We start from the raw sequence: 20,532 nt of genomic DNA on the forward strand, positions 1-20,532 counted from the left end.
CAGAAATAGGAAATAAAAAAGAAAGCTGCATAGAAAAGAAAAAGAGTATGCGATATGATTGCACTTATGAATATACACAGACTAATTGTAAAAATAAAATTAAACAAGGAAAGAGGAAGTGTAAACAGCTGGGTCTTCTCAGCTTGCTATTGTTGACATTAATCTTTGAATTTTTCCTCTTGAAGAAAAATTCTTCTTGACTCACGAAGGCAACTTCTGATTCAAATCACCCTGCTCAAGCTGGTTAAATCAGGAAAAGTGTAGTTGCAATCAAACCTTGCTGCTCCTTGTAATCATTTGTTTATCAAAATCAAAATTATCTGCTTTTGTTTGGGGGTAGGGAGTAGGGAATAGCTCTGTTGCCAAGCCGAGTTAATTTTTATTGCTAGATAATTCTGTTTTTGTCTGTGAAATGTTATGTTTTCTTTTCTTTTCTTTTTTTTTTTTGAAATGTTATGTTTCCTTAATTTGGAGCTTCTTAAAAAAAAACTGTGTGTGTGTGTGTGTTTGCGGGTAGGTGTTTGTGTGTAGTGAGGCGAGTATGTGAATGAGGATCAGAGAAACAAGGAATTTTTCCCTTCATTTTCTTTTTCAAACTGCTACAGGATTTTGTGAATCCATGTTAAATAAAAAGTATTTAATACTAGAAGAAGAGACATGCAAATAAATTCTTCAGTTTCCTTAAGTAACTATTCCAAGGCCAATATTGTTTATCTCTACCTAAAAAAAACCAAAAAAGTTTTCTTAGCTCTAAATCAGCTAATTCCAGGCAGTTAAGTGGAGAATCACCATGGGCATTTCTCAGCATCAATTTAGTTTCTGTTGTTTTTCTCTAGACAACCGACACCGATTAGCTATTTATCGAGTATACCTCAGAAACAGTGTTTTTGTTCTTCTTTAATTTATCAAAATCTCAGGGAAATAACTGCATTTGCATACTGAAGCTTTAATCAACAGTAACTGGCAGTGTGTGAAGCAATAAACAGCTTCAAGGCATGCAATAAACTGAGGTTTATTTATAAAACTGTGCAGGGAATCTTTAGTGCCAAGTTACTAAAGGTAATACTGATTACTGCTTTTATAAGAACAGTCGCTATCAAAGAGTTGCTCAGCCAAATGTTATTTCACATTCAAACTCACATTTCAAATTAATCTTTTTTTTTTTAATCTAACTTTTAGGAAAAGCAGAATGGTTTAATTCTGGTCAACTTAAAAAAAATGAAACCCCAAAACTCTTTTTATCAAGCAGTTTAAAATTATAAAATTTTCTTTGAATCATACACTAGTCCTCTAGTGTGTAGTGAATGGAACTCATTACTTTCATACTCTAGTTATAAACCCTGGTTGAAAGATCTTTTATAAGAAAGGGTTGATGGGGGCACCTGAGTGGCTCAGTGGCTTAAAGCCTCTGCCTTCGGCTCAGGTCATGATCTCGGGGTCCTGGGATCGAGTCCCGCATCCGGCTCTCTGCTTAGCAGGAAGCCTGCTTCCTCCTCTCTCTCTCTGCCTACTTGTGATCTTTCTCTGTCAAATAAATAAATAAAATCTTTAAAAAAGAAAAAAAAAAAAAAGAAAGGGTTGATGAAAGCAGGTCTCCAACATTTCCACAAAGTCCAGTGGACAAGGACTAGGGGGTGTCTTTTGGCTGCCATCTTGGAAGCTAGAGAGAGTCCTCAATGGCTTTAGGAGACATGATACAGATAAGAAGATTAAAGAGTAGAAACATAGCAGTAGAGAGGAAATAAAGTTCAGTGTGAAGGGTCTCTTGATCAGATCTCCAAAGTAGGGTTGTCTTCCTGTATACACTCCCCCAGCTGTTGTCCATAAAAGTCCATTCAAGTCAGAGATCTCATAGTTCACCTTTCTGCTCTGGGGACCACCACCCTCTGAGACCCCTCTTCTCCGTTTTAGGAAGACTATCACCTTGGGCTAAAAGTCCACATTGCACTACCCCTCCCACACGCACGCATTCCCATGGTTAGAAAAACATGGCAACAATTCATTGGTAAAGGCATGCAAATATTGGAGCAAGGGGAACAAAATCTCTGGAAAAATGCTAAGATGAATCTTCTTAAAATGTGTCCTTCCAATTTTCCCAGCACCATTTATTGAAGAGGCTGTCTTTTTTCCATTGGACATTCTTTCCTGCTTTGTCGAAGATTAGTTGACCATAGAGTTGAGGGTCGATTTCTGGGCTCTCTATTCTGTTCCACTGATCTATGTGTCTGTTTTTGTGCCAGTACCATGCTGTCTTTTTTTTTTTTTTTTTAATATTTTATTTATTTGACAGAGAGAAATCACAACTAGGCAGAGAGGCAGGCAGAGAGAGAGGAGGAAGCAGGCTCCCTGCGGAGCAGAGAGCCCGATGTGGGGCTCGATCCCAGGACCCTGGGATCATGACCTGAGCCGAAGGCAGAGGCTTTAACCGACTGAGCCACCCAGGTGCCCCAGTACCATGCTGTCTTGATGATGACAGCTTTGTAATAGAGCTTGAAGTCCGGAATTGTGATGCCACCAACTTTGGCTTTGTTCTTCAATATTCCTTTGGCTATTCGAGGTCTTTTCTGGTTCCATATAAATTTTAGGATTATTTGTTCCATTTCTTTGAAAAAAATGGATGGTGTTTTGATAGGGATTGCATTAAATGTGTAGACAGCCACATGCAGAAAAATGAAATTGGACCACTTCCTTACACCACACACGAAAATAGACTCCAAATGGATGAAGGACCTCAATGTGAGAAAGGAATCCATCAAAATCCTTGAGGAGAATGCAGGCAGCAACCTCTTCGACCTCAGCCGTAGCAACATCTTCCTAGGAACAACGGCAAAGGCAAGGGAAGCAAGGGCAAAAATGAACTGTTGGGATTTCATCAAGATCAAAAGCTTTTGCACAGCAAAGGAAACAGTTAACAAAACCAAAAGACAACTGACAGAATGGGAGAAGATATTTGCAAACGACATATCAGATAAAGGGCTAGTATCCAAAATCTATAAGGAACTTAGCAAACTCAACACCCAAAGAACAAACAATCCAATCAAGAAATGGGCAGAGGACATGAACAGACATTTCTGCAAAGAAGACATCCAGATGGCCAACAGACACATGAAAAAGTGCTCCACGTCACTCGGCATCAGGGAAATACAAATCAAAACCACAATGAGATATCACCTCACACCAGTCAGAATGGCTAAAATTAACAAGTCAGGAAATGACAGATGCTGGCGAGGATGTGGAGAAAGGGGAAGCCTCCTCCACTGTTGGTGGGAATGCAAGCTGGTGCAACCACTCTGGAAAACAGCATGGAGGTTCCTCAAAGTGTTGAAAATAGAACTACCCTATGACCCAGCAATTGCACTACTGGGTATTTACCCTAAAGATACAAACATAGTGATCCGAAGGGGCACGTGTACCCGAATGTTTATAGCAGCAATGTCTACAATAGCCAGACTATGGAAAGAACCTAGATGTCCATCAACAGATGAATGGATCAAGAAGATGTGGTATATATACACAATGGAATACTATGCAGCCATCAAAAGAAATGAAATCTTGCCATTTGCGACGACGTGGATGGAGCTAGAGCGTATCATGCTTAGTGAAATAAGTCAATCGGAGAAAGACAACTATCATATGATCTCCCTGATATGAGGACATGGAGAAGCAACATGGGGGGGTAGGGGGATAGGAGAAGAATAAATGAAACAAGATGGGATTGGGAGGGAGACAAACCATAAATGACTCTTAATCTCACAAAACAAACTGGGGGTTCCTGGGGGGAGGTGGGATTGGGAGAGGGGGAGCGGGCTATGGACATTGGGGAGGGGAGGCGAACCATAAGAGACTATGGACTCTGAAAAACAACCTGAGGGTTTTGAAGGGTCAGGGGTGGGAGGTTGGGGCAACCTGAGGGTTTTGAAGGGTCAAGGGTGGGAGGTTGGGGGAACAGGTGGTGGGTAATGGGGAGGGCACGTTTTGCATGGAGCACTGGGTGTTGTGCAAAAAGAATGAATACTGTTACGCTGAAAAAATAAATAAAATGGAAAAAAAAATGTGTCCTTCCCCTTCTGAATATATTCAAGTAGTTATAAAAATCATGTTTTTAATTTTTTGGCATTTCTAGAGGGCGTTGTGTTACAGTTCATTGCTTTACTACACTTAGCATATTTTCTTTCAGAAAATGCTCAACTTGCTCATTCCCCTTTACCTTATCTTGAGGCTGCATGCCCCCAGATCCTCATTTCAGATTTTATCAGGGATACGATCGTTTTTATCATCTCTGTGTGAGAACACTATGCTATGCCTCCCACATCCTCTTTAAGGAAGTAACTATTCCCTATGTGTTGGAATGTCGCCAATGGAGAACCTTCAGCTACTGGTCCTACTTGAGAACTTAAGGGGTTGGTCCATCCGAAGAGAGTCACCATGTCAAGGCCAAGCTTGTTTCTAAGGCAACCTGCATCCAACATTTGCATGCAGGTGTGTGAAGGGCCGACCTCATTGTGTGGACTTTCCAACTCTAAAGGGCTCTCTCAGCTCCAGAGCTGTCCATGGGGTCAGAGGAAGTTCATCTTCTCTCTAAATTTAATTCGGCTTGCTTCTCTCTTCTTTCCACAGAAGTTGATTCCAAAAACACTCTTTAACAAACATCTGCAACTGAATCTTCTCTGGAAATTTGACCTAAGACAGATGTCTATTTAACAACCAAAAATATTGAATGCATAGTCGGGCATGGGTGTAGAGTTTTAGGGCAGAGAGCTAAGGTGGAGATATGAATTAGAGGTATGAGCAAATAATAACTTAGATCCATGAGACCAGATTAACTAATTCCAGGAGTGAATGAAGAAGAGGTTAGTAGCTTGAGATTCAGGGCATTCCAACTTTTAAGAGTCAGGGCAATGTGGAGGAACCATCAAAGCAGTCAGATGAAATCAGCCAGGGAGCATGGGGAAAAGTCCAGGACACTGTGGTGTTCTGGAAATCAAACACATACGTTTCTAAGCAAGGAAGGGATTATCCACTCCATCACAGCTTACCCATCAATGGGCAGGAAGATGGGTAATTCACCTGGCCATGGAGTAAGCCCTGGGACCAAAAGAGTCACATCAAGGGTTGGGTGTGTTTGAAATCATGACTTTGCTGTGGTCAAGAGAGAACAGCAAGGAATCTGACCAAGACTTTCTTCAAGCCAGTCTGGGTACCAGTGTTGAGTAGCTTCTGTAACGAAGGGAGACACAGAAATGAGTAAGCAGCTCGAGTAGGTTACGGGGCCAAGGGCATTTTGTGTTGTTTGCTTGTCTTTAACTGGGAGATGCCACTGCAGATTTTGATGGCGATGGAAAGGATAAGACAGAACCGAAGCTATTCATGCTACAGGAAGGTAAAAGGGTGACTGTGAAGCACTGTACTTGAGTAGCCCAGAGTGGGCGGCATCGAGGAGAGTGGTTCCAGGTCAGTGCAAAGCACCCACACTTAGAAGTGCTCTGGTTTCATTTTGCACTGGGCCTTGCAAACCACACTGCCAGTCCTGAGAGCTATTCCAAGTGGGGTCCAAGGTCACGGTGTCGTTCGCAAAGTGGTTATTACGGATGATATAAGGAATTTAGAGTAAATTCCTCTAGAGTCGAATTTATAGTTGTTTTTAGAAAAAAATAAGTGATTTGACAGGTGATTTATATCTGTCAAATCTAATAGTAAAAAATGGGTTTGTATGTTTTTGCTTCCTGTTTCCTTTTTCTCGTAATTCACTTAGATGCAGCCTTCACTTCCGAGGCTCTGAGAAGCCAGTGACCCTTTCAACAGACACAAGGAGGGCTCATTTTTAATCATAGGAGTAGAGCAAAATATACAAATGCAGGTGCAGAGAGAGCGGTAGGCGTGGTGACGACGCTGTAAACATCTTCATCTGAAGATTTGATGAAGATATGGGGCAGGTGAGGTGCCACAGTAGAGCCTATCTTCGTGCCAGTGACTCTCTGCCCCGGGCACCACACAAACCATGGATTGTCCAGGGCAGCCATCTGCGCAATCAGCCACGGCAGTTCAGCTTTTCCTCCCTGGTATCAGGAAAAGACCATTTTTTTTCTTGTTCGCTTGCTTTTAGGTCCTTCATTATTTTTAACAGAATTGGAGAATGTGGCTTTATTTCCTTTGTTTGTTTGTTTAAAGATTTTATTTATTCACTTGACAGAGAGAGAGAGAACATAAGCAGAAGTAGAGGGAGAGGGAGAAGCAGATTCCCGCTAAGCAGGGAGCCCAGTGGGTGACTTGATCCCAGGACCCGGGGATCATGACCTGAGCAGAAGGCAGACGCTCAACTGATTGAGTCACCCAGGTGCCCCTGTGGCTTTATTTCTTGCAACATGTCAAGAAGATTATTTTCACCCATTTTTTATATGTCCTACTTCCTGTTGAAGCATAAGTTAGAGGCAGAAGTCAAGTCTAACTCCACTCACATATGTACTTAAGTCACACATCTCATATATGTGTGTATTAGAGTTAAGATATGCGATAAAATGTATAGTCTACAACACTTCTGGGGCATGACCTCATTTTTTTTTAATCATTTTTATTTCCTTCTTGAGGATAGAAAGCTCAAGAAAAAAAAAAAAAATTAGGAGCCAGCTCTTTTGAACGAATGTATCAGAGTTAGATTTCGCCTCTCCCTATACCCTGCCTCTCTGGCTTTCTACCTATGAGCATACTGTGGACTACAGAGGAATTACAGGGGCCAAATTAGTGTTTGGGAAGAGGAAGACATGGCTATCAATAGAGAATACATTTAAAAATATGTGTTTTCACTTTCAACAGTTTTATATGCTAGTAGATGAAAATCATTTCAGGTAATATGTATCCCATAGTGCCAAAGGGATTAAACTTTTTGGGGGGAACTTAGACCTATCAGAACATCTGCTTTAAAGAAAAAAAATTAGCATTACAAACCAGATTTAATGTTTGCAAGAAGGAATTGCTTAGTATTAGAAGACATCTCTCTTTCAAATTTCTCTGTCTATCCATCCAGCTGTCTATTCTTCATTCAAAATATAAATTATACCTTGGGGCCAGATGACCAGCATCTGTGGCATGTTTCCACCTCCCTATGTGCGCCCACATGGATATTATGCATTTGAGATAATGTTAATGAGGACAGAGCCATCTGAAGTCCAGTGTAAGGAAAGATGAGAAAATGTATTCTCCCCAGCTTGAAACGAAAATAAATGAGACTTTCATTTCTCACACCTAGTAAACAGAGCAGGTTATATATTACTAAACTGAAGGGAAAACAGTCATCTTTTTAGTGTGCTCCACGACGTTCATCTATGCAGTAACACATTTAAGCATCAGAACACATCAAGAAAGTCTCCTTTGAGGACGCAAAGCAAATCTGCAAGTGACGGTTCTGAAGGGATCCCCCTAATAGAAATGACACTGCAGATCCTATGGCTTGGGGTTCATGATTATGCTAGTCTCACGACATCCATGAATCATAAACCCTATCATCTTCGGGGGTGGGCATCCTATTTTACAAGAAATAGTCATCAAAAAAGAAAGAGAACAAAGAACCCCCAAACCTTCTAGAACATTTGAGAGATGTCAGAAAAACGAATTAGCACCTGCGACGAGACCTGCAAACGCAGAAGGGCAGGCTCTATGATGGCCCGCATTTCTCTCAAACTGTCTTGGAAATGGATCAATTCTGGATCAAATCAGGGCAGCAGGCATTTTTCTTCAGGACTAAAATTAATAATTCCTTGAGGCGTATAGGTTAAATGCTGACACTTTTTTAAACTATTAAAAAGGAGAAGAATGGATAAAGATGAAAGGGAGCTGAAGGTGGCAAGTTGACCCAGTACAGCCTTACACGCATCCCCTGGGAAGTTCATCAGAAAAATGCACGCCTTTTCCCTCAAGGAACCAGATATGCAACATCCAACTTCCTGCGCTACTTCTCAGGGCTTTCTGTTTTTGTTTGTTTGTTTGTTTGTTTATTTTTAAGATTTTTATTTATCTGGGGGGGCCACAAGCAGGGGGAGCAGCAGGCAGAGGGAGAAGGAGAAGCAGGCTCCCCACTGAGCAGGGAGCACCACGCGGGACTTGATCCCAGGAGCCTGCAATCATGATCTGAGCAAAAGGCAGACACTTCACCTTCGGAGCACCCGGGGCACCCAGGCCTTGCTGTTCTCTCCCGCTGCCCGTGTCCCAGCTGTTTCATGTGCCACTGCAGCTTTGACCAGGAGAAGCCAGGAAAAGCAAAGTCACTCAGACCACAGGAGGCAGCTCAGGAAGCCAGTTTAAAGCAGGGGCTGAATTAAGTTTTCCCAGCATCCATGGTCATTATCTCTATATTAGCCTTCACTTCTGTAAAGAAGCAAGACGCAACCACAAGAAAATAAAATCAATGCTGATCAAGGAGGTCCTAAAAAGAAAAGCAGCATCAGCTTCGTGGGTGGGTCTCCGCTGCTGTAGAAGTGGTTACAAGTTGGAGCAGAGCTGGGGGCACGGAACAGACCTGGGAGCACTGAGCGGACCTCAGTCTCTGGGAAAGGTACAGCACTGACTCTCCTGTCCTGCAGCTTGATTCGGGATCCCCACTCTACAGCAGTGTTCTCTTGGACTTTGCAAAAGTTACTTCTCTGCTCTGTTAAATGTATAAAAGATAAGGAAGTTTTCAAATGCTTAAAGTCCCTGGCTAACAACAGCAATTAAAATTAGATGTTGGTATTATTATTAATATTGACCTCTTGACCACCTACCTCTTGATTTGCCAAAGTGTCACTCTGTATTTTAAATTGCAAGTGATCATTTCTTCTCAATGGAAGAACTAGTAAAAGCATAACGCAGGTGAATACATTCTTTGCAATACTTCCATTCACCCGTATTCTTCAACAGTCCCTTCATTCTTCCAAATGCCTGGTACCTTCTTGCTCACTTTTTTTTTTTTTTAAAGATTTTATTTATTTATTTGACAGAGAGAGTGATCACAAGTGGGCAGAGAGGCAGGCGGGGGATGGGGGGCAAGCAGGCTCCCTGCTGAGCAGAGAGACCTGAGCTAAACAGTTGCTCTTCTTGCTCACTTTTTTTTAAAAATATTTTATTTATTTGACAGAGAGAAATCACAACTAGGCAGAGAGGCAGGCAGAGAGAGGAGGAAGCAGGCTCCCTGAGGAGCAGAGAGTCCGATGCGGGGCTCCATCCCAGGACCCTGGGATCATGACCTGAGCCGGAGGCAGAGGCTTTAACCCACTGAGCCACCCAGGCGCCCCTCTTCTTGCTCACTTTTAAAACCCCAGCTTGGGGCGCCTGGGTGGCTCAGTGGGTTAAAGACTCTGCCTCCGGCTCAGGTCATGATCCCAAGGTCCTGGGATCCAGCCCTGCATCTGGCTCTCAGCTCTGCGGGGAGCCTGCTTCCTCCTCTCTCTCTGCCTGCCTCTCTGCCTAGTTGTGATTTCTCTCTGTCAAATAAATAAAATATAAAAAAAAAATTATAAACCCCCCAGCTTAGTATGAGTTTTCAGAAAAACAAAAATGGCAATGAACTCAAATAAAAATAATTACCATTAGTTAAGTACTTTCTTTTCTCTGTTGCTGGCACTGAGCCATGCAATTTACATGCTATCCATTTCATCTGGGCTTGCCTAACCCAGAGACAATAATCTCAAGCTCTTAAAACTCTGCTTTCTGACCCTCACCAAAGGGTGCATTAATTTCTATTATTTTATTCAACTAGTATCTACTGACACAAATACTGACCTGAACGTTTATATACACACAGAATACCTGTGTAACTGATGTTGCTTCTGTTTTCAGCTAGCTCACCTGAGACCCAGCTCAGATAACAGATTATTCTGACACAGTTTAAATAATTAAATTTAATATACTCAATTCAATTTACTATACGAATCTAATGCTAACTCTTCGGACTACAAAGATATGTATCATATCTTATCTCTTTCAGTGGCGTCTTTAAACTTCATTTCAATATAATGGATGGGCACTATTATTGTGTGAGAGTTGTTTGGTTTTTTTTTGGTTTGTCGGTCTGCTTTTTGTTTTTTTAGGTTTGTATTTTTTTATTTTTATTTTATTTTATTTTATTTTATTTTATTTTATTTTATTTTATTTTACTTTTCAGTGTTCCAATGACCACTCACAGTATATGCAGAGGCCAGGAAATTTTTTTCTTCTGTAAAAAGTCAGCAAAAATTTTAGGCTTTGTGGACTGTATCTGATGTCTGCATATTATTCTTTGTTTATTTTTTGTTGTCATTTCATTTTATTGGTTTACATTGTATCAACTAACCTTTAAAAATGGAAAAACCATTTTCAGGTTACCAGCCAGACAAACAGGTCATCTGGCTCACAGGCTAGAGTTTGCCAAGCCGTGCCATTATTCATTTTTTTTTTTCCATTTTATTTATTTTTTCAGCATAACAGTATTCATTCTTTTTGCACAACACCCAGTGCTCCATGCAAAACGTGCCCTCCCCATTACCCACCACCTGTTCCATTATTCATTTAAAAAAAAAAAAATCAACACTGGCATTACTTCAAGTACATTGTTTCTACTACCATTCATTTTCGGAAATAGAGGCGTGATAGCAAAAATCGACAGCAAGGCGAAAGACATTTTAAATAAAGGACCAACTGTCAACACTTGTTTCTCCCCAATCCCAACTCTTCACTCTGCAAGGAATACAGTGTGTGCAAGCACTGGCATGTTGTTACTCTATCCCCACATGTGTATTTGTTAACCATCTCACAAAATGTACTTGAACTTTCCTTGGGGAAGACCTTGGCAAAAGGTGGGTGGATCATTTGATTCACAGCTTGTTATAATTAAGATTTGTTCTTTACAGTCAGGCAGAAACATACAACCGATGACTAGATATTCTGTAGAAGTGTGCAAGAATGAGCCCCGTCACAAACAAAGTCAAAGCCTTGGGAATCAGGCCCTTTTCTGCTTTGCTCAAGGCATCAAGCCAAGAAGTGTAGGAATGAATGAAAGAGAGGCAGGGCCAGAGATGCTTGAATTAAATGCCAAATGATACAGAAATGCATCTTCCCTCAATCTATTTTTCCTTTCTATGGGCTTTCATTATAAGCACAAAAGTTCAGCTCTGCATTATCCTGTGTCCAGTTTGGATAAGGACTCCCTTGGAGAAGAAATGAAGTGGCTACATTTCTTCCAGGCTGCTCTCAAGCATCTGTCACTCACCTCCCCTTCTGCCGTAGAGCTGACTCCTTCACCCGTGTCTCTGTCTAAAGGTCTACCATTGTCGTTTAGTAAAACTCTCTAACCCTTCCTAATATGACTCCTTCCTTTTTACTTTAAAACCAATTTCATTTCTAGGGACTTCAAGTGTGTTTGATTTTTCTCACTCATATTCATCTTTCTTCCTCTCATTTCCCCTCTGACACTGGGATAGAGAGGCTACAGTGGGAAAACCCACTTCTTAAAGGGACTGACTGTATGGAGGTTGTGTGAGGATCAGTGTGGGAGGAATTGGCACCAGCAGACTCCACTGTCATGGGGCTGGATCCCAAGTAGCCATCCTAGGGACAGGTGGTGACTAGGGGACATTTGTGCATAATGCTTGGCTGGTGGCCCTTTGCTGTACATCTCGGTAGGTGTTCATGTCTCTCTTTTCCACGTGCTGTAGTTAGTTTCCTTCATTTTTATTTGCACTTAGGAAACACAACTCTGAGATCTATGGCCCCAGGCAGGATCATCTTGCGGACAATGTGGGCAGCAGTCCATGCCCTCTTGCCAGCTACCCATTCCACCATGACACCCCCCAGGGCATTTGCACAGACTCAAATCCCAGCAACCATTCAGTTAAAGAACTGGATACCAATCTACCCTTCCTCCTCTTGGATTTTCTTCTCTCAGTCTTGGACTAAGAGAAACACTGGACCAGCAATCAAAAATTTCACCCTTACTACTTGTATGGTAAAGGTCTCCAAAACCATATGCGTTTTTTTCTACCTAGATTCTTGGAGAGTATTCCACTAAGCACCAGGAATTCTTTGAGGTAGGATGTGAGAATTTATTATTATTATTATTTTACTTAACGTGCTTTATCTAGGTTATAATCCACATTCTATCTATAACCTCCAAGTGAGAGAAGAAAATATCCAACATTTCCTTTAACTGCTTCTTCCTGAGACAATTAAAATAAATCAGATCTTCCCTTCAAGCTGTCATATATTTTATCATCATAAATATCATAAAATTAACCTTTGGAAAACACAAATCTAATATAATAAAAAAACACCTACCACCCATAGGGAAAAAAGAAAAAAAATAATAGTTTTTCTATAGCCTAAAACTAAAATAATACAATAGAGTCCTGATTCAGGAGTCAAAGGGGAGAAAATAAAAACAAAAACAGGGGCGCCTTGGTGGCTCAGTCGTTAAGTGTCTGCCTTCGGCTCAGGTCATGATCCGAGGGTTCTGGGATCAAGCTCTGCATCGAGCCCACATTGAGCCCCACATCGGGCTCCCTGCTCGGCAGGAAGCCTGCATCTTCCTCTCCCACTCCCCCTGCTTGTGTTCCCTCTCTCTATCAAATAAATAAATAAAATCTTTTAAAGAAACAAACAAACAACCACCACCACCAAACAAAACAAACCCAAAACTACTCTGGCTCCCAAACCTTACTGTTTCTGAGTCTCTGTTTTCTCATTTTCCGGAGAGTAAATATAATACCTACCTACGTAGTAGGTCAGTGTGGTGACCCGAAGCAATGGGGTATCACACAGAAACAGAGGACACAGAACTGTGTTTTAGCAGGTGAGGGTAGCTAATCTCCAATAATGCATCACAACTTGTAAGTGAAAAAAATTAAAAATAAAAGCTAATAAATAAGGGAGAAGTCCCTTTCTAGGGAATGTAAGACACCCCTGTTGCACTGACATCAGCTTTGGCCATGCAGCCTGTAGAGCCATTTGCCCAGGTGAAGATAATACATTCTTGACCTATTAACTCAGGAGCAGCCCCGCGAGTTGCTTTGGCTGATGGAAAATGCTGTGGTTAGTAATTCCATGCCTCACTTGTACGTAGCGATGAAGAACTGGGTTTTGTTTTGTTCTGCTGTGTTTCCCACAGCAAACGCTGCCCTCAGGAGATGACTTGTTCTAGACAGAGGCCACTTCGTCAGCTGGGCTGTGGCGTGTAGGCTGGATACGGCACCGTCTCTGCTGGCTTTTGATGGCACTGGCTGTGGGGTTTGGCAACATAAACCTATAGCTACCCTAACTGATCCCAACTTGACAGTCAGAGGCAGAGTGTGCGTGATAAACACCCGGAAAATAATAGTGTGGTTTCCAGAGACTGGAAGCTGGTGAGGAAACTGTTACTGGAAGCTATCAGGATGGGAACCATGGCTGGCAGTGAAAGCTCATTTACAAAATGGTTGCCTGCAGTGACCCGCAAGGCAAGCGATGAACCAAAGAACCCACAGCTCTGGACCTCGGAGCAGCCAGGCAGCTCATGTGGGCCTCCCCCTTGAGGATTATGCACCCCTGAGGGGAAGAGCTCAGGAACAGCCTGTCCCTGGGTTTGGTGAAGGAACCACGGGCAGCAGGGTCAGGCCTCACATCCCGGAGAAGCATTAAAATCCATATTGTGGTTTATTGTGCCTGTCTTTTCACTCTGTCAGAAGAACAGCAGTGCTCTGCATGGACGCTGTCCCTTCATCCTGATGTGGGTGAAACGGTGCAGGATGGAGTGGGAACTGATCCGTGGTGATATGCAGTGGGAGTGAGAAATAACCCTTCTCAGTCACAAGTTGTTGAAATTTTGAGTCTGAGTGTGCGCAGAATATACCCCAGCTACCCGCACAGGCAGGTGCCTCATTAAGTGCCACATACGTGTCACCAATTATTATTTTTATCTGAGCGCTAGGGTAATGGTGATGGTACAAGGGGATTTCAGAATCTCAGAGAGTCAAAGATGGAAGAGGCTGATGAAGTTAACACATTCTAGTCACTTCAGTCCTTGAAGAAATTGGCTCCACATCCAGTGGTGTGCTGGTAAGGATGAACGACTGGCTGTGGATGGAGTCAAAGGTACTGATTTGTCGCATCTGTTCATTTCTGTAGCATAAATGTGCCCACCATGGCTGATTTCAGACTAAAGATGGACACGATGGGACAGCTGTACACAGGGGCTCCCATGATCCCATGATCCCAGCACACAGCTGGGGCACACACCTCTAATAGGTTTCACTGGCAAGTGGGGGTGATGTACAATCATGCTTTGGAGAAAGATCTGCCAACTCTGGAAAACTAAAGTGCCACCTAAAGCCAACCCTGCTCAGCCCAGGAAGTTTGGAAAAGCAGGGCTCTGGCTCACAATCTCCTCCACTGAATGCCATGGATGCAGGAGCCATTCAAGACAGCCTTAATAAGCTGAGGAAAATCACAGCCTCCCCAGCAGTTTTCAGACAGAATGAAAGGAAAATACTTAGAAGCGGAAGAGGAGAAATGAGGATTGTTTTCCGAGACGAAACCACTTTGATCTCAGTCAAAACAGATCATCCTGAAACCAGGCTGCTGTTACCTTTGAAAATATATTTCTCCACAAATCCTGTCTTTCTAAATTGAGCAGTGAGTCAGCAGTGGGCAGTGTGGCATGTGAAAGAGATGAGGACAGAGCCAGAGGTACCACTGATGCGTTCTGTTATAAGAAGTGTCTGGGAGAGTAATTTGGTAGAAGCTTTCCAGCTTTTAGGTCACTAGTTTAAATTCCATCTCAGTTGATCAGGAGCAAAAGGGAATGGCTGGCAGCTTATGAAAAAAAAAGGCTTGATGATGACACCCTCATTCTTTCCCATAGAGACTGCCACTGAAAGTGGCACCCTTTCTTTTGCTCCTACCAGAAGCAGAAAGGGTGAACAGAAATGTCATTCTTGTATTTGCTCAGCTTTTGCAGTAGAGAAATTTGAGATATGAAAAAGATCAACTCCTTTTCATCTTTAACTCACAGGTAGAATTATTCTCCTATAATGTGGTTCCTGGACATTTTTGGGATTTACTGAATTGAGACCTAGGGCCATCTTATAAGTAATTTATGCTACTTCATAGAAAGTTAAATTGTACAAAGTCACATTCCAAAGGAATATTTAAATGTAAAACATGTACAATGTCTTAGCTTGAATATCACAAATCTAGGATATATTTAGGTTTTCTTCTTGTTTACACAAATAAATCCATATATGGGTATATGTGGATTTATATGTATATATATATAAGACTTTTGTTACTGCATTAAATGGACTTGTCTTCATATTCATTTTCAGAGACTATGGGGTTCTTTTATTTTGTCCATTAAGATACTCCAAATTTCTTTGTTGCTAATATGACTACCTTCACATAATTTTGTTTCCCACATATTTCAATAGTAAATGAACCAAAGAAGCAAAGTCTCTGTAGTTACCTGGGGAAAAGCAACCAAATGGATACTACAGCAGAGGAACAGAGAAGTATCTTGTAATGCCAGACACAGTTCCAGCAGCCTCAGGTATGAAGAGGGATCCAAGGGAATGAGCCTTGTTTTGGAAATGATGAAAATGCAATCAACTGATCTAGGCCCCAGTTACTTTCCACAGGGTTCACTTTCCACATCTGGCTCATGAGGCTGATGTGGCTCATTACTTTCACATCCTCTCCAGTCCACTTTTACCCCGTCAGGCTTTGGGTGAGAGGGTGTCCGCATTCAAACTGGAGGTGGGCAAGATGTAACTATGTCTTACATCACCTCCTGTGGTGGTAAAGATCAGTGCTGGGATTTTCCTGAAGTATCACATGCACATCTTATTTATTTATTTATTTATTTATTTATTTATTTATTTATTTGACAGAGATCACAAGTAGGCAGAGAGACAGGCAGAGAGAGGGGAGGAAGCAGACTCCCTACTGAGCAGAGAGCCTGATGCGGGGCTTGATCCCAGGACCCTGAGCCAAAGGCAGAGGCCCTAACCCACTGAGCCTTCCAGGTGCCCCTCAACACATCTATCTGTCCTACCCTTCAAGGCCAGCTTTCCAAACTCTCATCAGCGAGCTGACCCGTACCCGTGTAACAATACCAGAAGGTCATTTCCCTGTCCTCTGGACATCCACAGGTAGAGTGATGGGTCATGTGGTGATTCTTACATCGAGGGGCAGTTATCAACACCATATAAAGCCCAACTTGTAGATTGAGTGAAAGATACAAGCATTTCTGGCCAAACATGCTTTGGTCAGGAATATATATAAACAGTGTAAACAGAGCAATCATCCTACTAGTTACAAAATATGCCCATGAATCTGGACCTGCAAATGCAAATATAAGCTCAACCTCCTCCCTTCACCTAAATGGATAAAGGAGGCCCAGCAATTATGAGATTTGCCCATGGCCACAGAATGAAGGTGACTGCCTCAGAATCAGAATGCCTACCATCCGAAGCTATTTTCTCTATACCACACTGCAGCAAAACTGAATCCTGCTGGGCAAAGGAATTTGAGTTAGAAAATAATAGTCAGCTGCAGACTCTTTGGGTGCAAAGTACAAAATATTCAAGTGCGTGTTTCCAATCCCTTCATTCTGTCTTGTAATGATTGCAGCTAATCCCTGTCAGCTAACGTTAGTCCTTTGGTTGTGGCAATCAATAGAATGGATTAGCTGAGGAAACCCTCCATCCATATTACCCTGTTTTCCTTTCCAGATGGACTTTTCCTGTACTAGAGTGCAAGCAGACATGCGGATCCCCCTCCCCATGCACAGATACAGACCCATCAGCCTTCAAGGTTGTCTCCATAGAGCTCTACGTATATACCAAGAAGCATACCTGTAGATTTAATAAAACAGCGCCGATCCTCATGGCTTCACTGATTTCAAGGCTGTACATCAGCTGTGGGAAGCGGGGAGGGCTTTGATTATTTGGAGGAAGCACTTCAATGTACACTGTGCAGATGGAGTGTCTGCAGAGAAAGAGAACAGAATAGGATGGGTAAAAATCTACATCATCTTTCATGACGGAGTGTAGTCTGCGTTCTGCTGTGGGGCTGACAGGAGAGGACATTTTGAGTTTTTACAGAAGACAATAAAACAATTCAGAATGAAAGGATGCTAAAATAAAAGTTACCACCAGAATATCATGTTTCTATGAAATTATCTCAGTAAAAAGTAAAGAATGCCTCAGGGTACCGGTTTTTCCTGCTTAGATTAATAGTGCGAATTAAAACGGAATAGCGGTACAAATAAAGCTAATAAATTAACAGGAGCCTTGACTGCTGACTTTACTTTTTAATGTCTTTCTAATAGCAAAAAGCATTCTATAAATATCTGGTAATATGAGCTGTCCTTGGGGCTCTCTTCCTATTAAACCAGCAGAGGGAGTATTGATTAAAATAACACACAAAACGAAATACGGGCTGTGTTTTATTAGTTTTCGTGCTGACATCAATGGCTTCATGTAAATGCATGTCAAGAGTCAGGCTCATAAAGTAATCGTTGTGTAAATTAGTTGCAAACAAAACTAAAGGTGTTTTTAAGTCTTCTTTGAAAAATATGCTATGAAAGGCTAGAATTAGATTTAATTAAAGCCTTACATTGATAGGCAATTTTTCTGAAGGTCAAGAGGACATTGTTACTACAAAGACAAAAATATTCATGCGTACATATTCAACTTTTTGGCTATCTCTAACCACTGACAGTTCTTTGCTCAACAAAGGCTATAAAAGCAAGACATTCAAGGTTTATACTGAAGTAGCACTGGCTAAAATTATAGTAATGAGAAAGTCATCTTCCATCTGGAAGAAGATGCCACCACTAATATCTGAAGACAGTTAGCCTGATGTCTTGAAGAACACACAACCCCTGCTTAAGCTGTATGCTTTAAATTTATTTTAATAAAATCGCCACTTTTCACATGTGTTGTCATTTCTTTTGGGGGGCTAGAATTTCCTTAAAGTAGCCCAAAGTTCTTTGGGGGCACCTGGCTCAATTAAGCATCCAACTCTTGATTTTGTCTCAGGTCATGATCTCAGGGTTGTGAGATCAAGCCCCGTGTTGGGCTCCACACTGATCTTGGCCCAGCTTTTTTTTTTTTTTTTTTCCCTAAAGATTCTATTTATTTATTTGACAGACAGAGATCTTAGGTAGGCAGAGAGGCAGGCAGAGAGAGAGGAGGAAGCAGGCTCCCCGCCAGGCAGAGAGCCCAATGCAGGGCTCGATCCCAGGACCCTGGGATCATGACCCGAGCCAAAGGCAGAGGCTTTAACCCACTAAGCCACCCAGACGCCCCTGATCTTGGCCCCAGCTTAAGACTCTCTCTCTTCTTCTGCCCCTCCCATCAGCTTGCCAGCTCACTGTTGTTCTCTTAAAAAAAAAAATGTTTCTGGACATACTCTCAATAGATGAGTACTTATAGAATATAAGGACTTCTAAAAATTTGTAGTGACTTGAAAAATTTCATACTTAACATTTATCACAATACTGTTCCAAAATAACCTCATTTTAAATTAAAATCTCTTATAATCAGTTTTGGTACTTTATCATCAAGGTATCTGTATTTATTCTGGCCTCTGGATCTAAAATTTTTTGTTAAAATTTATCAATAAAATGAATTAAATTCTAATGTTTTCTTTACAAAAAATACACATATGTGGGTGCATATATATATATATATATATATATATATATATATTTACAACTGAGAATTTAAGAGTAAGATGTTTACAGTAGGTTAAAATGGTTGATGAAATGTTACTTATAACCTTAATCTTAGGGCTAGAAGCAGAAGACAACATGGAGGGAAGAAAATATCCACAAGTTACCAAATGTAATGTGCATTACAGAGCCCCACTTCTCATTCTGAATTAAACCTATTATCTTCCCAGGTGGTGATCTGGCTCCAACTGCACCCCCAGGATACCTACTCTCCCTAAACTACTCTCATGACACTGGCATCTTTGAACATCTGTTACCCATCAAGTCATTTAAACATTTTGTAAGTCTGTTCTTTTTTCCAGCCAGTACACTGTCTGTGCCTAAGAAGTCCTCTAACATCTGCCCTCTACCATATTGGTAATAACCTTGACTGAGGCATGTTATTGAGCACAAGATTTGTAACCACACATCCGTGAGTTAGAATTTGGATGGGTACCACATCCTGGGCAAATTATTTCAGTTTGACCACTGATATCCAAAATATGAGAGTAATCCTGACATCACACTTTAGCATAAGGGTTAAATAAGATCACATATATGTGTGTGTGTGTGTGTGTGTGTGTGTGTGTGTTTGTGTGCACGTGTATGTATGTTGTATGCATGCATATATAAAACATTTCTCCATTACTACTGGTAACTGTTCAAAATAAGGACTCCTGTTCTATGGAATGTGGTAAATAAGCTTGATATATTATTAACTTCCCTTATAATTTTTAAAGCATTTTAATTCCATCCTTTCCCTTTTCTAGGCTAAATACCTAAGGGCGTGATATCCTAGTCATCTCCCCCCAAGTGGGGTGTGGTGTTGTCAGTGTTGGGACATATTAGATCAGAACCTTCTGGTGTGGGACAGAAGACTCTCCATTTTCAATGGATATACAATATCCTTACACACAGTTGGTTTAGAAGATGACTGGCCGGGGAGCTCTTGGCAAAATTGTGTGTAGGCTCACCTACTTTTTAAGTTAGTAGCCTGGGGCTTCCTCTATAAACTGACCAAACACTCACCTTGGTGACCCTGGAGGTACGAGATTCTTTCACTGATTCACAATTTTTTTTTTTTTTTAACCTAGAACACACTTGTACTCCAGATTCAAAGTTTTCTTTCAAAAACTTAGGCCTTTCCTGCTTTTGGCATTTTTTACAGCTTCAGTTTACCGGCCTAGAATACTTGATAAAGTCTTTACCAAAATATGAGGCTCTTTTCCCTCATGAAAGTATGATTTATACTGAACTGGTTATACTTTGTGTGTTTCCTTACTCCTCCCCTTTTGACTATTTTCCCCCCAAGAGGACTAAATTGTTACATCCACAAAACTACAGGAAGGACCCCTACACCCAAAGAGGCTGGGTTTATCAGCTACAGAGATGACAACTTTAAAATGCAAAAAACAGAGAACCCTATACCCCCAGGCAAAGGATGGACAGAATAGCTGCTGCCCAACACCTGCCTCTCCTTCATCCAAACTTATTCCTTCCCTCCCTCTGCTGCTTTCCACAATTCAAATGCTAAAATTGCTAATTACATTTGTTTCTGCTCCCCCCACCCCTCTCCACTTGGATCTGGGAATTATTTGAGAAAGATCAAGTTCCAAGGTCTAGCATTTTTCATCTTCAACTTCCTGGCTCAACCTACAACGCATTGAAATAAGCACAAGCCTTCCTGCTTTTTATCCCTGATGTCAGCATTGTGGTAGAGTCAGCTTTCCTGAAACTAAACACCAATAGTATTCACAATAAAATGATACCCTTAATATTGTAATAAATACTAGTAATTCAACAGCATCAGTTAAGCACATAATAAAATAGGACAGTCACTA

The 20,532-nt window shown here is 41.5% G+C and overlaps 1 protein-coding gene across 1 annotated transcript in view; it reads right to left on the minus strand.

The window, feature by feature from the left end:
• Nucleotides 1-20,532, minus strand: part of PCDH15 (protocadherin related 15) — a 567,896-nt gene that overhangs the window by 315,435 nt on the left and 231,929 nt on the right. The window contains exon 12 of the mRNA XM_046026577.1: nucleotides 16,830-16,962. Within this exon, the coding sequence (XP_045882533.1) occupies nucleotides 16,830-16,962 (133 nt within the window). The remainder of the gene's footprint in view (nucleotides 1-16,829; nucleotides 16,963-20,532) is intronic.

The sequence above is a fragment of the Meles meles genome, chromosome 13 (assembly GCF_922984935.1).
Source record: "Meles meles chromosome 13, mMelMel3.1 paternal haplotype, whole genome shotgun sequence".
Classification (NCBI taxonomy): Eukaryota; Metazoa; Chordata; class Mammalia; order Carnivora; family Mustelidae; genus Meles; species Meles meles.